Genomic DNA, 25,431 nt, shown 5'->3' with positions numbered 1-25,431 from the left:
TGATTTTCAGAACTGGCACCTAGCTCTGAAGAAGATTTTTCGAGCACTGGTGATGTGTAACAAAAAAGTGGATCCTATACGACAATATGATGTTCAGTACAATGGTTAGATCAAGACGAAGCTCCTAAACATTTCCCAAAGACAACATTGCATCAAAAGAAGGTCATGGTGTCTTTTTGGTGGTCTGCTGCATGCAATACAACTTTCTGAATCCTGGCGAATCCATCACAGCAGAGAAGTATTGTCAAAAAATCGATGAAATTCACCAGAAACTTTAACATCTGTGTCCAGCATTGGTCAACAGAAAAGGCGCAATCCTTGTGCATGACAATGCTTGACTGACTTGCAGAAGCTGAACGAATTGGGCAATGAAAGTCTGCCTCACCCACCATACTCACTGGACATTTTGCAAACCGACTACAACTTCTTCAAGTATCTCAACAACTTCCTACAAGAGAAACACTTCAACAACCATGATGTTGCTGAAAACGCCTTCCAAGAGTTAGTCAACTCCAGAAATTTATGCTACCAGAATAGAAAAACGTGCCCTTTATTGGCCAAATGGGTTGATTGTAATGGTTTTTATTTTGATTAACGAAAACAAGTTCTGACCAAGTTGTAGCATTTCAAAGTTGTCATTCAAAATCTGCCATTATTTTTACATCGACCTCATACCTCATATGTACAGAAGTTTTATCTTTAAGTATCTTATATACTTATTTAATTCATAACAACTGAAAATAGATACAATCATCATTGAAATATTACACTATTAGCAAAACCAGAACTCACTATAAAATAAAATTATCCTTGCTGATTTTCTAACAAAGCCTAACCAAATGTAGTTTTCAAGGTTTACATCAAAAGGAGTAATAAGATTGATAAAATATACTGAAACTGTTGATGAATTAATTTTAAGTGATTAAGGCAAAATAGAAACCAGTATAAATGTGAAGTTGCAGGGAAAAGGACATATACTTTCTTGCAAAAAATGTCTGGGATTAAAAATTATAAGGTGTATTTTATGGCTTTGTAAGATTTAAACAAAAGAAACCAAATGATTCATTGAGTAAGTGAGGGAGAAGGAGGAAGGGGGGGGGGGGGGCTTAACACTTCATAGTAGAAATGCAACCTACAAATGTGTTTGTACGGTAATGGACACTTCTAGGCTGTAACAACCCTACTGAAAGAGAATGATGTTTATAGAACCTAGAAGTGTCCATGATATTAGAGATGTTCAAAAAAAAAAAATCTTGATTTTGAATTATGCAGTATCTATCAAAAATCTAGGCAAAAGCAAAACGATAACAAAATGCTCTTGTTAAAAACTGACAAGGATAAATATAACCCACTTAGTCTAAGATGGAGGATGGATTTCCATGGTCTTCCTCTTCCTAGAAGTAACTATTCAAGAACTTTATTTGAATAAAATAATAAATATTTCTGATCAGAGTCTGACACCCTAGCCAATTAATTAATTCAACTGAAAGTTATTTCATTCATCCAATTTCACTAAAGAGCACATACGTGGGCATACCCAAAAGAAACCGAACTAATTTTGTGGTTGGCAGAGCTTTTGTAGTACCATGTTTAGCCTCTAGGAGCGCATAGAGCGAACTTTCCTGAGTCCGTAAGCCAAGTGCTGTCGCTGAAGCAGGTCAGTGTTTGAGTGGTTTTCCCGTTTCAAAAATGGTGAAATGCCAATTGATGACAAACCTCGTTCTGGTTGTCCTTCCACGGCCCAAACACATGACAATGTTGAAAAAATTCATGAAATCATCAACGAAGATCGACGACGGACCATTGAACAAATTGTGGAGCTGTCGGGAGTGACTTGGAGTTCAGTGCAGCGAAGTTTTGTGTGTCCCGGCTCACACAGCACTGTCTGTACGGCAATTCTTGACCAAAAATGGTATGACCCCTGTTCCTCACCCGACCTTGCCCAATGCGACTTTTTTTGTTTCCTAGAATGAAAGGAGACATGAAAGGAAAGCATTTTGCTGATGTTGCTGAGGTGAAGAAAAAAACGACAGAGGTGCTGTCACGCATCACAAAAGATGACTTTAAAAAATGTTTTGAAAAATGGAATCAAAAATGGACAAGTGTCTTAATGCAAGTGGAGAGTACTTTGAAGGGGATTGAAGGTTTGTACTTAAATTGTGAATAAATAAGTTCACAAAAAAAATTAGTTCGGTTTCTTTTGGGTATGCCCACGTATGTATATAACCAGGACCTAAGGTTTGATGCTAAAAATGAGAAAAAAAATATTTTTCACGTTCAAAATTTGCATTGTAAAATTTAAAGTGTGTCTGGCAGTACATTATTTATAATGTGCATTTAATAGTTCATGTCTAGTCAGATTTATTTTCATACACTGAATGCATTTTTTTCCTGCATTCTCTTCATAATGCACAAGGCAGTAGTTGTTCTAATTCTAAATGACTTATTTTAAGTAGTAGTACATCAGCTGAAACAAATACTGCATGCAATTCCAATCAAGAAGTATAAAATTTAGAAAGACCTAAGGAAGAACACTGTAGTTAGCTATGCATGAGTTACAAAAAAAAAGTATTAAAGAAGGTGCTCAATTCAATTATAAAAGAAACCTGCAAAAAAAAAAGTGCATCCAACTTTTCAGCTCCACTCACAAATCTTTCATTGGCCTAAGTCATTTCACAATAATGAATTATTGCACACATAGGCAACAATACAAAAAAGTATTTTCGTCTTGTATTTTTATGTTATGTTGATTTTCTACCAAATTTAGCTCATTACGATGATGAGGATGAATGCTAATTAGATAAGGCTTTCACATGCCAACCCTCAGACTCCAACTTGAAACCATCAATGGCAAGATTGTGAGTCCAGCACTCAATGCGTTTGGCCACAGAGCTAGCAGGAAAGATAGAAAAAAAAATGTTGTACAGGTGTGTATGTGTGTATATTGAGGAAAGAGATTATGAGAAATTGAGCTTAGTATTTGTGCTATAGTTACAATGTTCAGTACTTAACTCTGATAAACTTACTATTAATTTTTCCGCGTAAGTTTTGTACAGCATCAAAACCCTGAGGCATGCCAACAGAAGGAAGCTCTACGCCCGCACGAGAACGACAAAAAGTGAAAGGACTGCGTTAACAAGCACCGGCAGAAGCCCAAACGGAAGAAGAAGGAACCACGCCAGCTGCATCAAGACAGTTCACGCCTGACGAAGCCACCAGACGAGTGGCGAAATTGATCGCTGAAAAAGAACTTACGCAGAAAAATGAATAGTAAGTTTATCAGAGTTAATTACCTATCTCCACATAACCGCCAAACTGATATCTTTAGATACAATTTGTTCAGTACTGTATTTATAATGAAATTTAAGAGTTCATATTTAAATGCAGGAATATATATGTATGTCCACGAAGTGGCTCATATATCATTTAATTTGTATTGACTAACTGTGTAAAACTTCATATGGGGTTCAGAGGGTTCTAGGAAACTAAGACAGAATGTCACCTTTTGATGTCTGGAAAAATGATATACCTGAAATTCTGAGAATTATATCTACAACTTACCTTTAGTTGATTCTTCCTCCTCCTTAATTGCAAAGTGAAGAGAGAGTTGTTTTTCCAGTGCAGAATGAAAGAGATGAATCTGTGCCTCCCACAAATTACTCAGAATGTTCAAAGCTTCCAAATTGTAAAACTGTGCATCTGTGAATCTTCCACGGCAGCCAAGATACTCACTGTACGCAAGCAGCACCTTGGCATTGGTGATCTCCAGGGGAATTTCTAAGCAGCTCCTTGATATCTCAACCTTTTTTGTTTGGGCTTCGAACTCCAGATCCCACGCATGAGAAATACTTGCAAGAATATGTTCACGTTTCAGCATCAAGTGGTTGTACACGGTAAGAGCACCTTTAAAGAAAGAAACTGCTTTCATGTTATCGCCCCGTAAGGAACTCAACTGCGCTTGTATCAGAATGCTTCTGAGCACCTCGTTCTGGTGGACAACGTTGATGCACCGATAGCAACTGCATTTGCGTGGATGAAAGATGAAGTTCGGCATTTTGAACAGTGGGTGTTCAAGAGATGGAGATCCTCTAAGTTCTGCAGTTGAAGCAAGTTTCTTTCTGTTTGGCACTTCTCTCACCTGTTCGGTCCAGTCATTAACCAGCTCTTTCACAATACACGCTGTTGGCATTAAAATATTATCTGGATCATCATTGACTTCTGTTGTTTTTAACTTTGCCATTAACTCTGATTTTTGTACAAGTTCCTTGGCTGCTTCCTTTCCATCACACTCTAACACCTTTGCCAGCCCAAGCAATTTTACTTGACAATCATCAACATTGTGGCATAAGATATCCACGTCAGCCAATATAGAAAGAAATTGTGCAGTTCTGCAAATAAGGAAGAGGTAACAATAATAACACACTACCATGTAGCAGTTAAAAATAAATTGTCGATCATTCATTTAAGAAAAAAAATCAGTACACCACACATAGGAACTAATAATAATAAAACTGTAATTGTAGTAGGGTTAACATATGTAGGAAAAATATATAGAAAATAATTGCTAATTTAAACGTCGATTTACAATAACTCACTTTAAATATACCCAATATGTAAGGTGAAAAAAATATCATTATAAATGATCTAGTATTAACTGCATTCCACAATAGACCAAAGTGAACAAAAAATATGTAGTAAAGTTGCACTAAAACGAGGCTGATACTTTTTTGGGGGGAAAAATAACATTGTACAAGCAAAGCAGTGTTGCCAGCTTACAGAAGAAATTTCTGAAAATCACGTCTGGCATCAACCCTATTGACAATGGACATTTGCAGGGAAGCATTGCAGATCATTCTTTGATGACATGCAATGCCAATCACCAGTTTTTTTTGTTTTTTTTGTTTAAAAAAAGGGGGGATGTGCTAAATTTTGGAAAACCATAATTTTCAGGTAATTTGAAAATTGGATGTTTCCTGCTGGACACCTAATTGTCACATGTTGTGAAGACATTATTTTGTTTTGTACTTCTCTAAATTTATAAATGATAATTATTGTTATTAGTTCTATGAATCAGAACACACAAACTGCAAACATTTGATGGCACAAAAAAAGATGTGAAAAGGGTTGGCATATATTAGCGGCAACATTACATATACATGATATGAACATACTAGACCTGAGTTGATACTGGTATTTTAACCTATACCTCTTTTTTAAATTTTATCAGCAATGACCTACTGATATTTTTCTATGGTATGTGTATCTTGCAGGGTCTGAAACATGCCACATTACTTTGTTGCAGTGTAAATATCCTGTAAATTATGCAAAATCCATAGTTCCTCATCAATTTTTAACCAGTAGTGTATGGTAAAATGGATTTTCTGATTAATTCTAAAAAAATTGTCCCAGTAGTTGATAAAATTTAATAAGTGACTATGGGAAATAACTGTGGTTCAGATAATGTTCTGGACATTCATGTTTGTATTGATACATGAGCTTTAAAATGTGGCATGAGTAATTTGATTGCTGTTGACACTATTTATTTTGAAAAGTATATAATTTCATATTTCACACTTAAACACCTGTGTTGAGGCTCTTAACCCTCGCATTACCAAGTGAGGTAGGTATTCTGACTACCCCAGGTTGATTTTTCCCTATAATAATTTAACTGAAGAGCTGCATACTTGTGGTTTCATGACTTTGTCCTAAAATGATTAAAATTGTATTCACACTCGTGACTGACGCAATTTTTTTTATTTTTATAGTTATTATTAACGGGATACATTGGTGGGGTTGTGAGACTAACCTGCTTGGTATGAAATGTCTTATCTTCTTATTTGTCAAAAATGAAGGTTTAACGAAATATGTCTCTCATTCATCTTCGTTATTTAATTTTTTCGTTGTTGAGTTTTACCATACATCCATTGTTTAGCTCAAATAACATATATTGTTCTCTATTGTGTCAGGTTACTATTGTTGAGTTGAATTAGTTGAATTGTTGCGCATACATGGCAACGCTGCACTAGTGTCACCATACAGTGTTTATGTTCAGTTTAAATACTTTTAATAATTTGAAAAACTGTATTTCAATACTATATAAAGATATTCATTGAAAATAACAGAATCTAAAAACAAATATTACACTAAATCACAAAATTGTATTGGGGTAGTCAAAATACCCTGCTTGGTAAAATAAAGGTGTCAAAAAGCCTGGCAACGGGAGGGTTAATGCCTCGACATCTAAGGGTTAAAGGACTGCAATTTTAATATTTTGATTATCTTATATGCATGTAAATGTAGATGTAGATGTAGAAAATCCTCAATTTTATGTTCTTGGTCTATACATCATGGTACACTTCTGTTCAGATAAACAGGCACACCCGTTTGAGTTTAAAGTACAACTTCGGAGGCGATCGAGTGTGCCAGTACAACCAAAGTAAATGTTTGGAAACAGCACTCCACAGTGGCGCTTACCACTAAAGTTTTTCACTGCATGCAGGGAATTTTCTGAAAGGAAATGGTTACAGGAAAGCTTTGCATTGTAATTATTAATGCAATACAGTGTCCAATTCTACAAGCAAACTGAGGGAAAAAAATTCGAAAAAAAAAAAAGAAAAAAAAAATGTTCGAAAAACTCAGTATCCCACAACTAATGTTAACAAAAATTCTGCCTCAATTCCTTCACTTGGGGGAAATCTCATATTTATTTGAAAGCAGAAGGAAGTGAATGCTGGTTCCATTACCCTCTTCCCATAGCTTAATAAGAGCAACATCGATGTTTCCCAGTGGACCTGGGTTCGAATTCCAGCCTGGGCATTGCAAGTTTTCCTTCATCAATTTTCTCATATCATCATTTATCCTCCTTGCCGCGATTAGCCGAAAGTGGAAAAAAAGCGACACTTGTCACACCTTCACATATATACTAAAGATAAAAAAAGACAGAACTGAAAATCATGTATAGTTTTCAAGAAATGGTGGATTGTTGCTGCGTGCTGCTGCTCAAAATATGGACCATCCTTCTTCAATGGGTATACATGTGGCGGTCGAAATTTCGACCAGTTGTACACTGAAGGTTAAGAGATGTTTTATATCAGATGATTTTAAAGGAAAAACTCAACATTCATTGTTTTTTCACTACATTTGATCCACGGTTGCAGACAGATGAACAAAAGGAACTTCAGAGATCATATTATCCCTCCCCTATTCACCCGACTTGGCACCTAAGGATTTCTTCTTGTTTCCAAGGCTAAAAATAAACACTTAAAGGATATTGTTTCCAGATGATAGAAAACATTAAAGAAAATTTGTTAATGAGATGCAAGGTCTATTCCACAGAAGGATAACCAGAATGCATTCAGCAGTGGAAGAAACACTGAGAGTGCCGTGTGTATTCACAGTGAACTACTTTGAAGGGGATAAATCTGATTCAGTTGTACCAGAAGTTAATGAAGAGATATTCAGTTTCTTTTTGGGCAGACTTTGTAAAACAAAACTCTGGTGAAATGGTATAGTCCAATGGAATACTTACTAACATTTATAAAAATATTCTGCACTATCCTACGTTATTACAGTGTTTGTTATAGCTCGGTGTTGGTCAACATGTTAGTGCTGAGCTAACATTGATTCATATGTTATAGCTCGGTGTTGGTCAACATGTTAGCGCTGAGCTAACATTGATTCATCTGTTTATATATCTATTGTAAAATACGAAAACTCTTTGAGATGCAGTCTAGTTGTCTTTTCTTTTGTTACAGTTGAAAAAATATAATAGAGCGGAGCATTCCCTTCTGTTATTAGGAGCTGTGCAGTGATCCTATCAACAAATTGTCAAAATGTTAGCATGACGCTAACGTGTCGTGTCGACCAACCATGGGACTGTTCTTTTTCTTCATTTTTTTATTTTTTGTTTTTGTGAATTTTATTGGCAGTTTTGTGTTTAAGTGACTTTTTCATGATGGACAATACTCATATCTTGCAATGGTTAATGGATGATAGAGACTATAAAAGTGTATGTGAGGAGCAATGCAATATTTTTTATCCAGAAGATAATGACGTGGAGCATAAATGATCATGAGAGCAACAGTGAAGTATCAGGTGTCAAAAATGAACATCAAACTCAAAGAAATGTTAATGGGTCACAGTACACTAGACGTGACGAAACAACAATGTGGTACATTCACATAATGAACAAAAAATGATATTAAGAACCAAAAAAGATGAACTAAATTTGAAAAATGGAGGTGTTAGCATTGTGCAAACATGCCGACATAGTCAACCAACCCCAGGTTAAAATCACACTTTTATGCACAGATAGGCTAATTGGGACTGTGATCCAAACCACTATGTACCTCCACCAGGTATTGAACCTGGGACCCCTTATTACATGTGCCATCAGAGAAGCCTACAATGTCTAAGTATCAGTTTCACGTCACTCATAGAATATAGTACATGGTGTCAACATGCACTGGGTTCAAGATCTGTCTGCATTCGTTCTATATTTTGTTTAAGATTAAAGAACCAAAATAGGAGGTCGATAAAAATGTTCCATAACAATTCAAACTTCAAGATGTAATTTTGGTGAAGGGACTAGATGCGCTGACTTCACATTACCCACTGAAGAGTGACTTGGCAGATCTCTAAACTTAAAGGGGTGTTGTGTCACAGAATTTTTAGTGTTCAGTTTTGATCATATGTTGTAATCTGGACTAGACAACAGTTTAAAGTGGAATCCAATCAACTGTGGAATTCATCTTCCTCAGGAATTGAACCTGGACCCCTTCATTACATGGTGCTTTGGGGAACATCAAACTAGAATTTTGCGTACATTGCCAAGTAATGTAAAATCGGGAAAGTAAGTTTAACAAATAAAACATAAATTTCACAATACAGAAAATATCACATGTCGCAATGCAGTTTGTATCAAGAATACACAAGTCCATCATGATATGAAATTCTCAAAAAATGATAACCTATGTACAAAGTTTGTTTTGTGTCCACTTTATGCACAGATATCCTAATTGATTGATTGATTTGGTTTATTTTACTTCGCATTTTGTGCCTCTTGGCTAATTTGCGAAGATGGGGATAAGTGATGAAATTGATGAATGGACATTCACAAACAACCAAGCCCGAGCGGGATTCAAACCCGGGACCCTTGGCATCGCAGCAGATATCCTAATTGTTACAACCTACAGTTTTAAACTGGAATCTGAACCTTCACCAGGTACTGACCCTTGGATCCCTTGATTATCAATGTTGAAAATCTGAGAACCAATAAATAAGAAGTTTACAATTATATGGCATGTTACAACATCACGGGGTGGCTGTTAGCATTTGCTGCTCAACCACATTCGTGTGGAAGATGCTTGTGTTCACAAAAAATACAATGTTCTTGTTAAACAAAATGTAAGCATTTATATAAAGAATAATTATAGGAGTCATTGCTTCCGAAGTGTCTCACTTTATAGACCCCATGTAGTTGATGAAATCATGAAGTTTTCAGCACAGCAAGTATATCACATTACTCATTTACATCCATAAAATAACAAGAAAAAATGCAATACCTGTTAGAAAGAGCCAGCTTCTGAGAAAGAAGTAATTGCTCCTTTGCATAGCACCGTGCTTCTCGAGGTGAATCCAGTAGAAAATACTGTCGAGCAAGCCAAGATGTAACATCAAAAAGTAATGATAAGCCCTGCATATATGTATCCTGGTTGCCTGAAATAAGATTTTTTTTAAAAAAAAAGTCAGATTCAGCTACAGGTATATACGAGTATTAGCATGAATGTTAAATGGACATTATCCATTGTCTAGTGCTTTTACCTATACTTATCTAACACCATGATTGGGAGAAATCTTCTCTCATCTTCAGGCGAACAATTAGGTTTATTATGGAAAAGGAACAAAACAAATTCCTGCTATTTCTAGAGGTCCTAGTGGATAGATCAAGGAATCAAATATCAGCAACTGCATGTACACTACAAACTACAAATCAAACCATCCCAAGAGTACAAAAGAACACCTAAATCCACTGCCAAAACTCAAGGTCAAAACAAATCTGCTCAAATACAGAAACACATTATAGATACAATGAAACTCAATGGGTATTTGCCAACCATAACCAACAGAGACATCCGTAGCCAAGCATACGAACAGTGCGACATAAAAAGTAACTCACAAGACACAGTATGCATATCATACCTCCCTGGGTTATCAGAAAATATAAGAAGAATTGGTTCAAAATTCCTACTTAGGACATCATTCAGAAGTAAGAAGACACTTAAGAAGCACACTATCGAACAACAAACCAGAAAACCCCATACAAGGTATCAAATCTGCATATATAGCATACCATGCGAATGCAGGCGAACATACATAGGAGAATCAGGACACACTGTACAGAAGAGGATAGATGAACACAAGTAGCACACATGCAAAGGTGAAATAGATAGGTTGAAAATAGCTGAACATGTACGGAATCATCATATGGAATTTAGTGAAACAACATAACAGTATTATACAAAGAACCAAATTCGAAACACGAAAATCAAAGGAGTAGCCATCATAGCAATGGTCCAAAAGTCATCCCAGAACAGAATTCAAGCAAATTTGTTCCCCCTCCTCCTCAGAAAATAGGAATGGTAGCCTAAGTGGAGCAAAAAGTAGAATAGAATTCTGGGGTGCACCATGGAGTAGTTAGAGCACCAGATAGTGATATCACAGGTCTGTCATAGGTTCGATATCCAGCACCAGAAAAATAAATTTGTTCAACTGAATACAAGACAGGAGGTGCTCTCTTGAAACAAAGTGCTAGAGTAAGTATAGGTAAAAGCACTAGACATTAAGTATTGTCCAATTAACATAGCATGCTAATAAAGAACCATTCTCACTAAGATTCAGATTTATATGCTATATTTTGCATATTTTATATTCTACAATATGTAACAATATAATTGTTAAAAACAACACAAAACACACGAACAGCACAATAAAAACACTTTAAAAGTTAGCCCAAGCTTTTGATTCTATCTCGGAATCATCATCAGGGCTGGTCAAGAGATGACGAAGGGGAGGTGGTTGAAGTTCTGCTGGCGCTACTTGCTGTATCTTCCAGAAGATGCTGTTGCGGTCTTGCAGTGTTGGTAAGTTCTTGTTTGTTGAGACTGATGGCTGAAGAAGATGGGTTTTTAAGTTTAACTGTGTTTTTTTGATCACGTGTGCATGTAACATCCCATTCAATTTTTCCTTTAGCCCATGCCAAAAATGAAACGCAATCCTGTGTTAATTGGTGGTTGGTTTTTGGGATGTGTTTGGCCAATCCAGAAGAACTTTCTTTCCTGCGTATGTATCCCATGTGGTCCGCGATTCTGTCTTTTGCATTGGCCTATGTATTTTTTGTTGCATTCACATTTAATACTGTAGACGCCGGAGTTCATTAATCTTCATTTATCATGGCATGACACAGTTCAACTTCAAAACCCATCTCCTTCAGCCATCAAGCTCAACAAATAAGAACTTACCAACACAACAAGACCGCAATGGCATCTTCCGGATGATACAGCAAGTAGCGCCAGTGGAACTTCATCTGTGTCCCCTTCGTCATATCTCGACCAGCCCTGACGATGATTCCGAGATGGAATCAAAAGCTTGGACTAACTCAAAGTATTTTTTATTGTGCTGTTCGTGTGCTTTCTGTTATTTTTAACAAGTATGTTGCCGGCATGTGACGTAAGAAGTTTTTTACTGTCATATAACAATATAATATACAAATTCTCATTCATCTTCATCATTGTAATTAAAATATCTATCTCCTTTCAATGATTTTACATCACTTTTCTGTTTGCTTAGGTTAAATGCAACAACGAGGGTGACTGATGATTAGATGAAGGATCAAAGACACTGAAACCAGGTCCAAGTCAAAACTGGAACCCAGAACCTAGTGGCAGGAATGCGAGTCGAGCACTTGGTGAGCAGGCTGGCAAATGAAACAGGTGAGAGAACAAAAATGAATATTTAATAGACAAGACTAAAGAAAAAAACTTTTTGCTACTGTGTGCCTGTTAGCCTGAATTATCTCCTACACTCTCTGCACATTTACTCCTATCACCTTCTTGATAAAGGAGACAGGTTGGTTGGTCTTGGTTGATAACTTTTGAACATCCTTACACTCTAATTGTCTGCTGCTTTATGCAACAAACACTTCTCATAGCAAACAGGAAACATTTCTTAGTGATTATATACTTAGCAGGATGTTGTACGCAACAGTGCACTATTAAATGGTTGTGGGCCACTCAAGAACAGTTGTCATTTTCAATAAATTTTTAATATCTTCAGTCAATTTTTTAAATATTTTACTAAAGAGCAACCAGTTTCTTTTGTGTTGTCTGCAGGAAAACAATTCAATTTTATCTCATTGCATACTGTCAAAACAGAAAGGAAGAAATAATAAAAAAGGACCAAATCTGTATCAAAAATTATCTACACTTTTGCCACAACTTTTGTCAGGTTGGCCACACTGCCTTCAGCGCTTGTGTGCTACAAGGTTGTACTTTTGTGGTCATGTGGCTGAGGTTTGATCTTAATCGCTCCATTTTTCTTTCTTTTGTTACAGTGTAAACATGGCAGTGTGCACCAAGGAAGAACAGCCATGTTTACACTGTAAAAAAAGAAAGAAAAATTGAGTCATCAAACCTCAGCCACGTGAGCACAAAATTACAAGCTTGTAGCACACAAGCGCTGAAGGCAGTGCGGCCAACCTGAGAAAAGTTGTGGCAAAAGTGTAGATAATTTTTGACTTACCCTCGTATAAAAATAATTAGGGCTGAGCTGATACCGATACCGTGGTATCGAAAAGTATCGGTTCAATTTTTTTTGCCGATACCATCTGATACCAAAGATTGATTGATTGATTTGCTTTATTTTACATCGCTTTTTGTGCCGCTTTCGGCTAATTTGCAAAGATGGAAATGAGTGGTGATATGATGAAATTGATGAATGTACACTTACAATCATCCATGCCCAAGCCGGGATTCAAACCCGGAACCCCTGGCGATGATACCAAAGATTTTCAGTGGCTAGAGTGGCCAAGAGAAACAACTCATTTGTTTTGTCCAGTTCAAAGGTTCGTTCACCCTTGCTTGTGACAGGCTGGGGTCCCGCACAAGAATTCCATGTACATTTCCGAAAATGATGCACCCTCCTGGGAAGCAGATGACAAGATCAAAGGCAGGGCTAAAGTGAAAGAGCTGCACCGAAACGTGACATTGAAGACATGGCCAACGCTATCTGGAAATAATGGAAACCATTCATTGCCAATTCTTGCTCGCAAACTCGTGGGTTATGAATGTGACTTTTCAAAACCAGCATTATTATAATGCTAGGCTCATTCCTGAGTTCCTGGGAAGTGGATGAATGTCGCTGTGGGATGGAGGGTTGTGGAGTTTCTTCTTGTGCTCTTACCCTTCTGTGTGACTGCTGCCCGATGCCGACACTGCAGTGACTTGTTTTTATTGCAAATGACAGAGAATAATGGACAGCAAGGCATATACAGAGCTGCCTAATGAGCATTACATATATATATATGTATATTTTGACGTCGTTTTTCTCCTTCCCAGGTTAACCCAAATGATAAGAATGTTGTTTACATTTGTATTTATTTTTTGCATTCCTTGTGCAAGCTGTATGATATATGCAGTACATACATTTTATTTTGCACACTATAATTTTCTCTGGCAGGGACACTTATAATAATACACTGATTTTTTTTCTGTGTATCTGCAACACTTTAACAATGCTTGCAACATTTCAAAAACTTCTTCTTCTTTTCTTTTGCATCCACTGGGGGTAGAAAGAAGTTCACATAAAATGTCACAGGACATTTTGAGTGATATAATGTTATATGAGAATAATTTAGGAGTGTTTGATATCATTAATACTAATGTGATGTGATGAGTTTTGTGACTCAGTGAGTAGCCTTTGATATTTTACTGGAATTATACAAGTATCGGTATCGGCAAATGGTGGTATTGGCTCAGCCCGAAAAATAATGTAGTAATATAATCTGTGTGTTCCATAACCATCTCATTTTGATCTGAATATGCATGTAGTTTGATTACATTGGAAGGCGAAAAAGAAAAGATACTTACACCATGAATTATTCCTAATATTGAAAAAGTAGTGTAATTTGGAGAAAGCATTGGCACCAGCTTCAAGTGATCCATATCTATCCTCATCTTCTAATGCTGACACAAATTTCTTTGGTAAAGTTAGATAACGTCCAAGTAGATACTGAGCTTCAACGTGTAGCAGCAAAAGACTTGAATTAGGAAACTTCTTAGGAAGGGAATCTAGAACTTTGTGTAAAAGACTGCAGCCTTCATCTAGCTGTAAAAAACAAATATGATTATTATCATTACTAATAAACTAATAAAATATTGGAGTAAAGTCACCAACAAATATTTCACACCTTCTTACTAATTCTAACAAGTGAGAAAATCCAGCTAGAGAAACAACTGAAACTTAAGAGAACATTAGGTTCAGTATCAAACATAAAGTCTTTATCATCATAATGAAAAACAAGACTGAAGTAAATGTTTGTGTTTTTCACATAAGCACACATCCCTCTAGTGTCAGCCCAACAGAACTAGCCAGCACCATAGTCCTTCGGAACACTGCTGGAGCGTCACTTCCAAGATGGCAGCCCCAGTGATTCGTTTCCTGTTTTTGAAGGGAAATAACGTGAAGGTGATCCATGCGGAACTGATCAGTGTGTATGGCGAAAGTACCCCTTCCTATGACAGTGTGGTAAAGTGGCACAGGCACTTTCAATGCAGAAGCACACAGAGTCGCCACCTCCAAAAAAGGGAAAGATGCAGAAGTAATCGGGAAAGGAGAAACTGAGCATTTTTTGGGACTGCCAGGGCGTGCTCCTCACAGATTACGCTCGGAAGGGTCAAACGATCACAAGAAGGTACTACCAGAACCTCTTGACCAAGTTACAGGAGGCCATCAAATCACAGCATCGAGGAAAGTTCGACAAGGGTGTTTGTCTGCTCCATGACAATGCACCAGTTCAATCTGCACAGCAGACTGTGACACATGCACCTGTGTTGGGTTTCAAAATTCTACCCCACCTGCCCTATTCACCCGACTTAGCCCCCAGTGACTTCTTTCTCTTTCCTCGCATGAAGAGCTCGCAGCATGGAAGGCGTTCCCGAGACGACTACGAGGTGATTGCTGAGATGGAGCACTTCTTCGGCATCTCCACCAGCTCATCCACCGCTGGGAGAAGTGCGTCGCTCTGTGTGGTGCATATGTAGAGAAGGACTAACCCCACCCCAGGCATTCATGACACCAGGTCAATTTCATCACTACGATAACAAAGACTTTATGACTGACCCTCGTAGAATCTTGATTATATGTTCTTTGTGGATTTATAACGAAAGGTCTTGTCATGTAAGAAAATGTAAACTCTGATAAAGACATACGAAACCAAACTTCATGGTGCAAAGAGCCCACTCAGAAGAAATATTGAATATGCAATGTGGGAAATTGAAAAACCCAGGAACATAAAATTTGATGCATGTTAGAAATGTTGAGGGGATGAGTATTGCAAAGTATATTTTAAGGTTGAGAAAGTGAGAATAAAGAAGAAATAGAGTGAGTGAGTGAGTGAGTGAGTGAGTGAGTGAGTGAGTGAGTGAGTGTGTGAGTGTGTGTGTGTGTGTGTGTGTGAGTGTGAGTGTGTGTGTGTGTGTGTGTGTGTGCATGCATGTGTCTGGTTCTCTCTCTCGACTCATGCCCAGACAACAAACCTTTATGATTGGTAAAGGTTAATTATATTTCATCCAAAACTGACATTATTGCAATAATAAAACAATATTTATATCTGTTAATCACACAGAAAGGTTCACTTCATTTCATGGGATAGGTAGATTAAAAATAATTGGCACAAAGGTTTTATTCCAATTTTTCAACATATAATCTAAATGCTGCAAATCTACTCTTCAAATTAATCAAATACATATTACTACTTTTAATTATTTTCAAAATAACTAACAAAAATGCACAATTGTTGTTCATATAGGGACCAAACCTACAATCCTGGCATGCCATGCTAACATTCGACCTACTCAAGTACCACACCTACTTCTGATTCCAGCACAACTTAAGATCCCTTCACACTGAGCAATTGCTCTCCTTACTGGCCAGTAAGTAATGTTCCATCAATTGTTTGTGGAATGCGAGTGACTCGACAAACGTGTCATTCTGTGGAGCCACCACTTGGTGTCAAGCATATCCAGATTAACAGATTCTACCACAGAAGTTCATGAAATTTTCTTGTCACTTGAACCTGTGAAAAACTGATGATTTACTTAGAAACACACAAAATATTCAAATATGCACTGTACAGTTCTAAAGCTGCTTAAAAGAACTCACGTGTACAGTCAGGAGCAAATTATGAATGTTAAAATTGCTGAAACTCACCTTTTTAGCAGGCAAAGCACGTAATAGTAAAAAATAAGAAGCAATACACAATGCAAGGTTATTTTTGAGGAGAGGTAGTAAATTTTAGGAAATTCAGCGTATTTTCCAAATGGTAGTTTCTTTTTCATGGACTTCATGTATGTTCTTGTGCAAGCAAAATTGGACACAGTAATATGTAGGAAAAATTACCTGATCTGATAACAAGCAGTGCCAACTTTTGCTCAGCCAATAATTTAAAAGCAGGATTTGGTCTGCATCCTTAAATCTTGCAGCAATCTCTTCAGATTTTGCCACCCAATGAGCTTCGGGTTCCAGTTTTGCACACTTCAGTAACTGGATTAGAGCTGAAATTATACAAGTAGGATTACTTACTACTGTATACATATTGCGTTTTATAGCTTCTACTTAGAAACTAAAAACTTCATGCAAAACTAATCAAAAAGGGGGCAATGTCACTTGCCTTCTTAACAGTGGATTAGGCAATGTAGCCATGGTTTTAATATTTTTCAAACTAACAGTAAAAAAATATTGTCTCATACCCTGTAAGTAGATTTCATGTACTTTTTTATTTTGTTATTTCTTTTGGTTACTGCATATACTGTATACATAAATATCTGTAAATTCCTCATTGTAGATTTTTATCCGAGTTAAACTCAATAAGTGAATAGTGTTCTTTATAATTCTATAACTTAAAAGGAGAGGCTATAGTTTGGGACAGGACTTCATGCAGTGGTAGGATATCATATAAGTATTGATATGCTAAGGTACTAGCCGTTGGCGAGAAAAAGCGTTCATTGAAGGTTTCTAAACATGCCTCATGAGGCGAAGATATTGCCCGACTGCCCTGCCAAGTGGGCTAGTGGTTACATATCAGTTTCATGTACAAAAGATTTTGGGTTTATTTCCATTCAATTGCCCCTACTTTTTTATGAACTAGAACAAGTACTTATTGCATTTTATTTAATCATTAATTGCAATGAAGATGAAATTTATTTAAATTTTGGGGGGGAGAATACTCCTTTCTAATGAAAATGATTTTTCATGATACTTTTTTCAATTTTCTCATCATTTTACAAACATTTGCATATTAAATTATCCACACGTTATATTTGATGAAATATTATGTATAGCGAAAGGTATACATTTCTTTTTTTGGAGAAAATAATAAAGAAACAAAACAGAATACTATTCACAATCAATGTTTTTACTTACAAATATTTCTCGATTCACACAGCAACTATAAGATGAATTTTCACAAGAAATAAAATGAATAAATAGTCACAAGAAATAAAATGAATAAATAGTTGCTTGAGTTAATAAAAAAGAAAAAGCGTAGGGGCAATTGAAGAGGGATCGAACCATGAACCGTTGGCATGTGAAACTGATACATTATCACTGGGACAATGGCCTACTTGGCAGTTGAATAACATCTTCGCCTTATGAGACACTCTTGGAAAACTTCAAAACTTTGAAGTGCCTTTCTCGGGCAGGTTAGTGTGCGCTAGTATCTTGGCATATCATTACCTGTAGGGTACCCTACCACTATACAAAGTTCCATCCCAAACTCAATATGCCAAGCCATAGCCTCCGCTTGTTAGTTAAACAAGTTAGTTGTTGTGGAAACATAATTTAAAAATAAATAATAGATATAAACACTTTGCATCCTGGTTGTACATATTCACCTCATGATCATTTAACCTACCAGAAATATACACAAAGAAGAAACATGTGCCTAAATAAAACAAAATACCGTATATTAATTTAAAGTAGCTGAATTAGCTATGCGGACTAATTAATTGCACCCAACAAAGGATGTATTACTGAAAGCTGTGCATCAATTGATGTGTCCTTGCACCTCAAAGCAATCTCAACTTCCACATAACTTTTCAGCAAGTAAAAATATTTTAAAAGAATTTAGTTTATGTATTTACTTTGTACGAAGAGATGGGAAGGGCAAAAATCAACTCATTTTCACACAAAGTCTAGCACTTCCAAGACTACATGTATGGATGCTCCTGTTCACATAAAGTGGTACACTTTATAGTAGGGATGGACCAATATGAAATTTTGGCCAATACCGATAAAGTACCGATATAAAATTTACCGATACTGATCCGATACAAAATTAGAAATGGTCCTTGGAGAACCTGAAAGGTTCATTGATCACCTTAATAAATGTGTTTCAAGATGACTGCAGTGCAAAAAAAATTTGCATATTTAGACATTTACTTTTTTAGAAAGTAGGGCATGGAGATTATCCATAAAAATTACAACAAAATGGCAGAATTTTGCAGTAAATTATCAGGTATTTATCGATATATCTGATCGGTAATTTTACAGATAAACCAATACACTGATATGCCTATATTGGCCGATACTGATAGAGTACTGATTTATAGAGTTGAACAGTCGATTTATAGAGTTGAACAGTCAATTTATAGAGTTGAACAGTCGATTTATAGAGTTGAACAGTGGAAGAATGTGCCACTTTATCTGAACAAGAGTGCACCATAAAACAGAACATATTTTTAAAATATAATTTTGATATGCAGATATAAATAAAAATACTATAATTTAACATCTAATAGTCATACCTTTAAAAGAAACCTCCACATTTGAGAGCATCAACCCAAACTTGTAATAGACTATCCAAGTTTTAATTTTCTGCACATCACATGCATACATAGCAAACGTCTGTGCAGCAGTGTATATACATTTCAAGACAGATGTAATATCTATTTCTTCAAGTACATCAGAATTAATCTCCTGAAAATAAAAATAAGAGATTTAAGAACTACAATAAAAGCAATATACAGTAAATTTAATTTTAATGCTCCCAACATTAGTTTCTCATCATCATTTTTTAAATACTGTGACAGATGTCACTAGTTTAAGATGAGGCTGTGGGGCAATTAGTTCAATTGTCCATTGATCAGAATAAACAAATTCATCAAGGATATGATTTGTCACTGTTTAACCTTTAATGGAAATTGCAGCATTCAGACTTGAAACCTCATACAGCATTCTTGTTTTAGTAAAAAAAAACAACAACATAATTTGCATTTGACATCAAACAACATTGTCAGTAATTTTATTAATATGTCCATTCATTTGGGTATCTTATTTCCATGTGAGAGACCCAGGTCATATCTTGGGCCTAATTTTTTTCATCTATGTCGATGTGTAAATGGCAGTGAAGCTCACCCAGCCTCTCATCAATGAGGAACCTGGAGAGAAAGGGGGTGATGCCAGTGTGGTGATTTACTTCCAAATCACCCAGTAATCGGAGTCTGACAATTCATTTGCCTCATATATACAAGGTCCAGCAGCAAAACACAACAGGAGGGGTAAAATGGAGCAGGCTTTCCAGTGTTTGGAGTTGAATGGATGGAGGGGAAGATGCACAAATGATTCTGGCCAACCATTCTTTTGTTTGTGGTCCTTTTATAGTTTTGACAACAGTGGTAGGTAGATCGCATTCTTGGTGGCATTCGACAACACACAAGTAGCCATTTTAGCAGCAGTGCCATGTCAGGAGCTATGGAGCAGTGAAACGTGCAACATGCTTTTTAAAAGTGGAACAAGGCAACAGTTCCGTTCTCGTTTTAGTGTGAGCCATCATGAAAAAGTTAGTATGATATTTTGAATAGAAAACTTCAGAACACACTTAACACTGGAGAAGCATGAGGCAGGCAGCAATGAACAGTAAGTGCCATTCTGCATCAAACCGTGGCATTGTGCTGAGAATTTTAGATCATTGTGCGAAGGATATTACACTTGAAACTGAATTTCTATCCCTATAAGATGGTTGTGCAAAAATTAAATTAGCATGATGCAAAATAAAGTCTCATGGCCACAAATTTCCCAGTGCAGTGACTTGGAATGGTCTGCATGTTCACGAGGAGGTTTAAAAAACTTAATATTAAGATCAACGATTACAGAACTGATTATTTCCTCTGGGTATACCTCAAGGGGTTGTCAATAAACTACACATACGAGATGAATTTTAAATTCTATTATCTGGAAGTTACAGCAGTATCTTAAGACATGGTATAACATGCAATGCAAAACTTCCAAGTTAGAAGAATGTGCATGAAAAATGAAAGATTTTGGATGACAACATTTTAAAAAAATTAATGAAAATTTACTTACATGGTAAAAAATTGACACATTGTTCTGTAGATTTACCAAATAAAATCTATGAATGCCCAACAATCTTCTTCATGGTATTTGTTTATAAATGCCAGACTTTGATATATGTAAATATTGATTTATTCTGCTATTTTGCAGACATTGGCAAAAATATCTTCACCTCCTACTTCACCCAATAATAGATATAACAGCAAGATTAACTTTGCATGTCGAGATTTCAATACTTTAACCCTCTGTTAGGCATGTGAGATACCACAGTTCACCATCAATATTCATTGGGAGATTGCAACACTGTGAACTATACTGCACATGGATGCTTTGTGTAGCTGGACATTCTTTCTTTATCTTTGTTCTAAGCTCAGCTGTTGTTGCTCTGGTGCACTTCTAAGCCACATAATATTATAAAGTTAATGTCAGTTGCATGTTTGGGGGTTGGGGGGGGGGGGGGGTTAAATATGTAACAAGAAAAATATCAAAGTGTAGAAAGACAGATCACAGCTCATTCAGATGTTATATGGACATGAGTTAGTGAGGAAGGGGAGGACACGTAGTCATGAGTTACTGACGAAAGTGAACATGAAAGTGAGCACATGACTAAAAGTGAACATTACACCATTTCTGTTGTTATGTATTTAGGCATGTGGGGGACAACTGTCTCTCAAGCACGCGACTGACATTAACTTAATAATTTTATGTCACTTTGAAGAAATACAAAAAATGAACATTCAGCATGCATGTGCATTGTGCAGTATAATTCATTGTGTATTTAATATCTTAAAGATGGTTAAATTGTTGGGGGGACAGGTGTACCCAATACACCTAAGCACGTTACAGAAAATCACGTGCTTTACACAGGGTTAAAATGAACAAATCAGCATATGGAACATTTATGAACATTATCTTGATTTCATAAGATAGTTTAGACAAACACAATACATATTTTGGATTATTAATTTTACTAATGACTGTTATTTATACCATTTAATTAAAAGAATAAGAAAATTCCCAGAATTTGTGAAATTATTACATCTATTAAATATTTGCATGAAGGTACGAAAATATATAAACTGTATACACATATACATGTGATTTTAAAAAGCAAAGTAAGTTTATACATGTGATTTTAAAAAGTAAAGTAAGTTTCCAATTTTAAGTAAAAAAAAAAAAAATCAGCAATTCATTTGTTACTATTACCTTTTCTACTGCTTTCTCCCAGTAATTTACAGCAGTGTTAAGTATGTCCAGAATCTTTGCTTCTTGGGATGTAACAAGATCTCTGTAGGCAGGAGTTACATCACATGCATCTTCCGGGTTCTGTTCCTCTCCCTCGTTATCCTCAGCTGTCAAGGGAATGACTGCTGACTGCTCAATTTCTTCCTGCAACATGATAAGAATGTTCATTCTCAATTCTGTTTAAACTTTTATCTAACAAAATTTACTTTGACACAAATGAGATCTAATGGCTCTTGCTTGAAATATATTTTTAAAATATTCATTAATTATATCCGAGTATAAAACAGACATCTTAAAACAAATGAGAAAATGGTTCATATCCAACGAAGTTATAGGAAGCAACCAGTATACACACAAATATATACCTAGGTACAGTGGAACCCCAGATATTGCATTTTCCAGCATTATACATTCAACCTTATTGGTCCCAACATAGCAAAATTTTAAGAAATGTTCCTTGATTTCACACTTTAAGTTTCTTCATCTTGGTCCCCTAAAAAATGTAAAATCGAGGTAAAATGAAGCACCTGTGGTGAATCGGGACTTGTATATCCCGTTTCGCCACATTCTTCGGCCCACCCTGTATAGAGGAATTAGACCGATGCGCGAGATTGTTAGTTCGCGAAGAAACTTCGTTTGTTTTCAAAGAAACTCGCATGGCGGCGACTAGACTGCCACCTAGCGAGCTTCTCAGAGTTCAAGTTTTCCTTGTTGAGCGAACCAAGTGTTCTCTCCGGGCCGATTCCGATAACAGGTACTCCAGCAACGGTGTTCCACGACGTGATGGCAGGCTGGGTCAAAGTGGCGTGACTCAGCTATTATCTTTCGATACACCTGAGAGCTTTGGCTAGCACGTGGAATCCTTGCAAAGACGGAGTTAAGTATTATTACAAGAATGTTTTAGTTATCGAGTTACTTTAATAGACATTTTTTTTTTAATCTTTCATTTTTTTTTTTTACGTAAAAGATTTTTTTTTGGCGAATATTTCTAACTTCATTTTTTTATTAATAATTTCTCATTCCTCGGGTCTAATTCCTCCAAACTAAAATGTAGTCAAAAAGAAGTGATGCAAATGATAGTGGGAATCAAAAAAGGAATTTATGACGTGGATCGTCATTGTATCCTGTTTGAGAAAATCTGTTAAGAAAAGGGAGGGGTATTTAGTAACTGTTCTTTTCTGGAGAGAATCGAGTTTTAAATGAAAATACATTGTTAATACTGTTGTAAGCAATCAAATAACTGTGCCACTTGTTAAGCAAAAATAAATGGTATTTGTTGAGAAATTATCTAACTTCACTTTTCATGAAATTACGCAAAGCGCTGGGTGCTTTTTAAGATAAGTCCACCCCTCTTTCAACATAATTTGTTCTGTAGTAGATTTATTATATTTTCTTTTGGCAAAGGGTCATAAAAAGGGGAGTCGTATTTTTTGAGTTGCTCATATACATGTCAGTTCGTCGGGAGGGGGACTAGACGAGCCCGCTATAAAACTCCCGACCAGCTGGCGGTATATGCAAGATCTTGGAGCGATGCATTATTTAACACCATAAAAGGTAAAACTGGGATTAGTAGTTTTCACTTGTGCCCAATTTAATTGTTAGGTCCATTTGGTTTTTCTCCCTACAGCACCGATGCCACCCGTGGTTAAAAAAAAAACTACTTAATATATATATTACGTATATTCCTTGTGGAGGAGGTGTGTTGTTTATTTGTTTTACAGGGAGATAGCCAGGCAACAAAAGCACGTACTTCCAACAAAATAAATAATGGGTTGTGACGGATTGTTCCAAACAACACCGAAATTGAGCAAGACGTCACAAACTATATGGTAGCAGGCACGGCCACGTTTCCCGAGGTGCTTTCGCTCCAGTGTTGGACTTCCGCCTTTGACCAACTGCGTTTAGTTCTGTTAAACACGTTTGCAGTGAAATTTTTTTGGGGAATTGAATTTATTTGTGATTTGTTGCTAACTTAATTTATTGCCTTGCCGAGTTGCAGAATTTTCTTACACCCACTATCTTGAGTATTAATATAATTTTTTTCATGGTTTTAAATTGTTTAAATTTCAGTTCCGATTCCCATTATTTCCTTCAAATGTGACTTTCTGTGCCTTTTTTTATTATGTCACAGCTTCGAGGCAATGTCCAATTGGACCCGTCCACTACACCCAAGCGGGTGGATTATGTCAAGGTACCTAAGGTCTTGTTTGTTAGCCCCGAAAGCGGGGGAGAATCTACAACGAACGGCAAAACGGAGCAATCTGTTTCTCAACCTTCTTCTTCATCAGATAAAGTAACCTTACGTAACCTTGATGCGGAAATTGATGAATTGCCTTTATGTGATGGGGAAAACGTTGATTTTTTGTTTGACTTTGTCTTACGTTTGCAATTACTTTTTAGTTTTAATATATATCCTGACCAACTTGTTCTCCGTAATGTTATTAGGAAAACTACGGGACTTTTGAAGACGCTTTGGCGTGAGGCACTTGCCGCCTCCGCCTCTTGGTTTGCCCTAAAATGTCACATATGGTCAACCCTGGTTCCATCAAACACTGTAGCTTTACTTATTAATTCTCATGTTTGCAGAGTACAACACGCTACAGAATCACTATCTACTTACGTTTCTTCGGTCATTGATTGTGCCAATGCCTTAAATTTGGTCTGGGAAGAAACACTTTTGATTGATGAAATTTTTCAAAATTTACACCCGAATACACGGGGTTTTCTCTTGTTTCAAACTAAGCCAAAGAATTTAGCTGAATTGCTCAAATTGGCACGGGACATTTCTCCCATGGAGCGAAAATTTTATAGCGCTCCGCCGTCGGATGAAAGGACAATGAATTCAAATACACATAGGTTAATGGCGACGACTTCAAATAATCAATTGGGATCAGGCACCAATTTTCGAGGTGGTAATTATAATGTAAGTGGTATGTCTAGGCGTAATGTTCAATGCCGTCGCTGTTCAAAATGGGGACATGTACAGGCTACTTGTAGAGTTCGTATGCCTAATGAAACCCCCCAAAATGTTCGACGATAAGAGCAGTTTTGTTTAACTTGTATGTCTTGCTCTGTAGAATCTTGTCATTTCTACCCTTTTTCCAGAGTGTATATTTTTCTCTCTCTGTTCTATATCTTTTCTCTTCTTCCCTTTTCTATTTAGTAATTTTGGTTATTTTATTTTTTGCATGTACATTTCCTGGAGAATTTGATTTGTTGATGTGGCTTACCAACCAGGTTGTTAGTGACCAGTGCCACTAGATTCTGCATGTTACGCTCCGCCTTCTATTTTCCCCTGCTTCTCGTCGCTGTTATGGATTTTTCTTCAGTACATCTGTACGCCCCTGCTTCCTGCTATACTGCATGGATATTGCATGTTTGGTTCTGGACTGGATTTTTGGATCTCCGACTGCAACTGTATTTTGGTGTTCATGGATTGCACCAACCCGATGACTTTTTTGGGAATTCAGGTATGTCTGGAGGAACGCCTGTGGTTTTTATATGTGAATTTTGGCTCGTATTCTCCTTGGAGTCACACAAGTGAATATTTAGTGCTTCAAT

General features: G+C 36.5%; 1 protein-coding gene across 1 annotated transcript in view; it reads right to left on the bottom strand.

The window, feature by feature from the left end:
* Positions 1–25,431, bottom strand: part of LOC145987293 (uncharacterized) — an 85,639-nt gene that overhangs the window by 2,508 nt on the left and 57,700 nt on the right. Inside the window, exons 5-10 of the mRNA XM_083121811.1 lie at positions 21,832–22,014; positions 19,080–19,251; positions 16,675–16,829; positions 14,145–14,382; positions 9,564–9,717; positions 3,562–4,388 (exon numbers count right to left, since the gene is read on the bottom strand). Coding sequence (XP_082977937.1) covers positions 3,562–4,388; positions 9,564–9,717; positions 14,145–14,382; positions 16,675–16,829; positions 19,080–19,251; positions 21,832–22,014 — 1,729 coding nt within the window. The remainder of the gene's footprint in view (positions 1–3,561; positions 4,389–9,563; positions 9,718–14,144; positions 14,383–16,674; positions 16,830–19,079; positions 19,252–21,831; positions 22,015–25,431) is intronic.

The sequence above is a fragment of the Lepisma saccharinum genome, chromosome 1, assembly GCF_977018435.1.
Source record: "Lepisma saccharinum chromosome 1, izLepSacc3.1, whole genome shotgun sequence".
Classification (NCBI taxonomy): domain Eukaryota; kingdom Metazoa; phylum Arthropoda; class Insecta; order Zygentoma; family Lepismatidae; genus Lepisma; species Lepisma saccharinum.
This window is presented reverse-complemented; position numbering and strand designations above follow the sequence as displayed.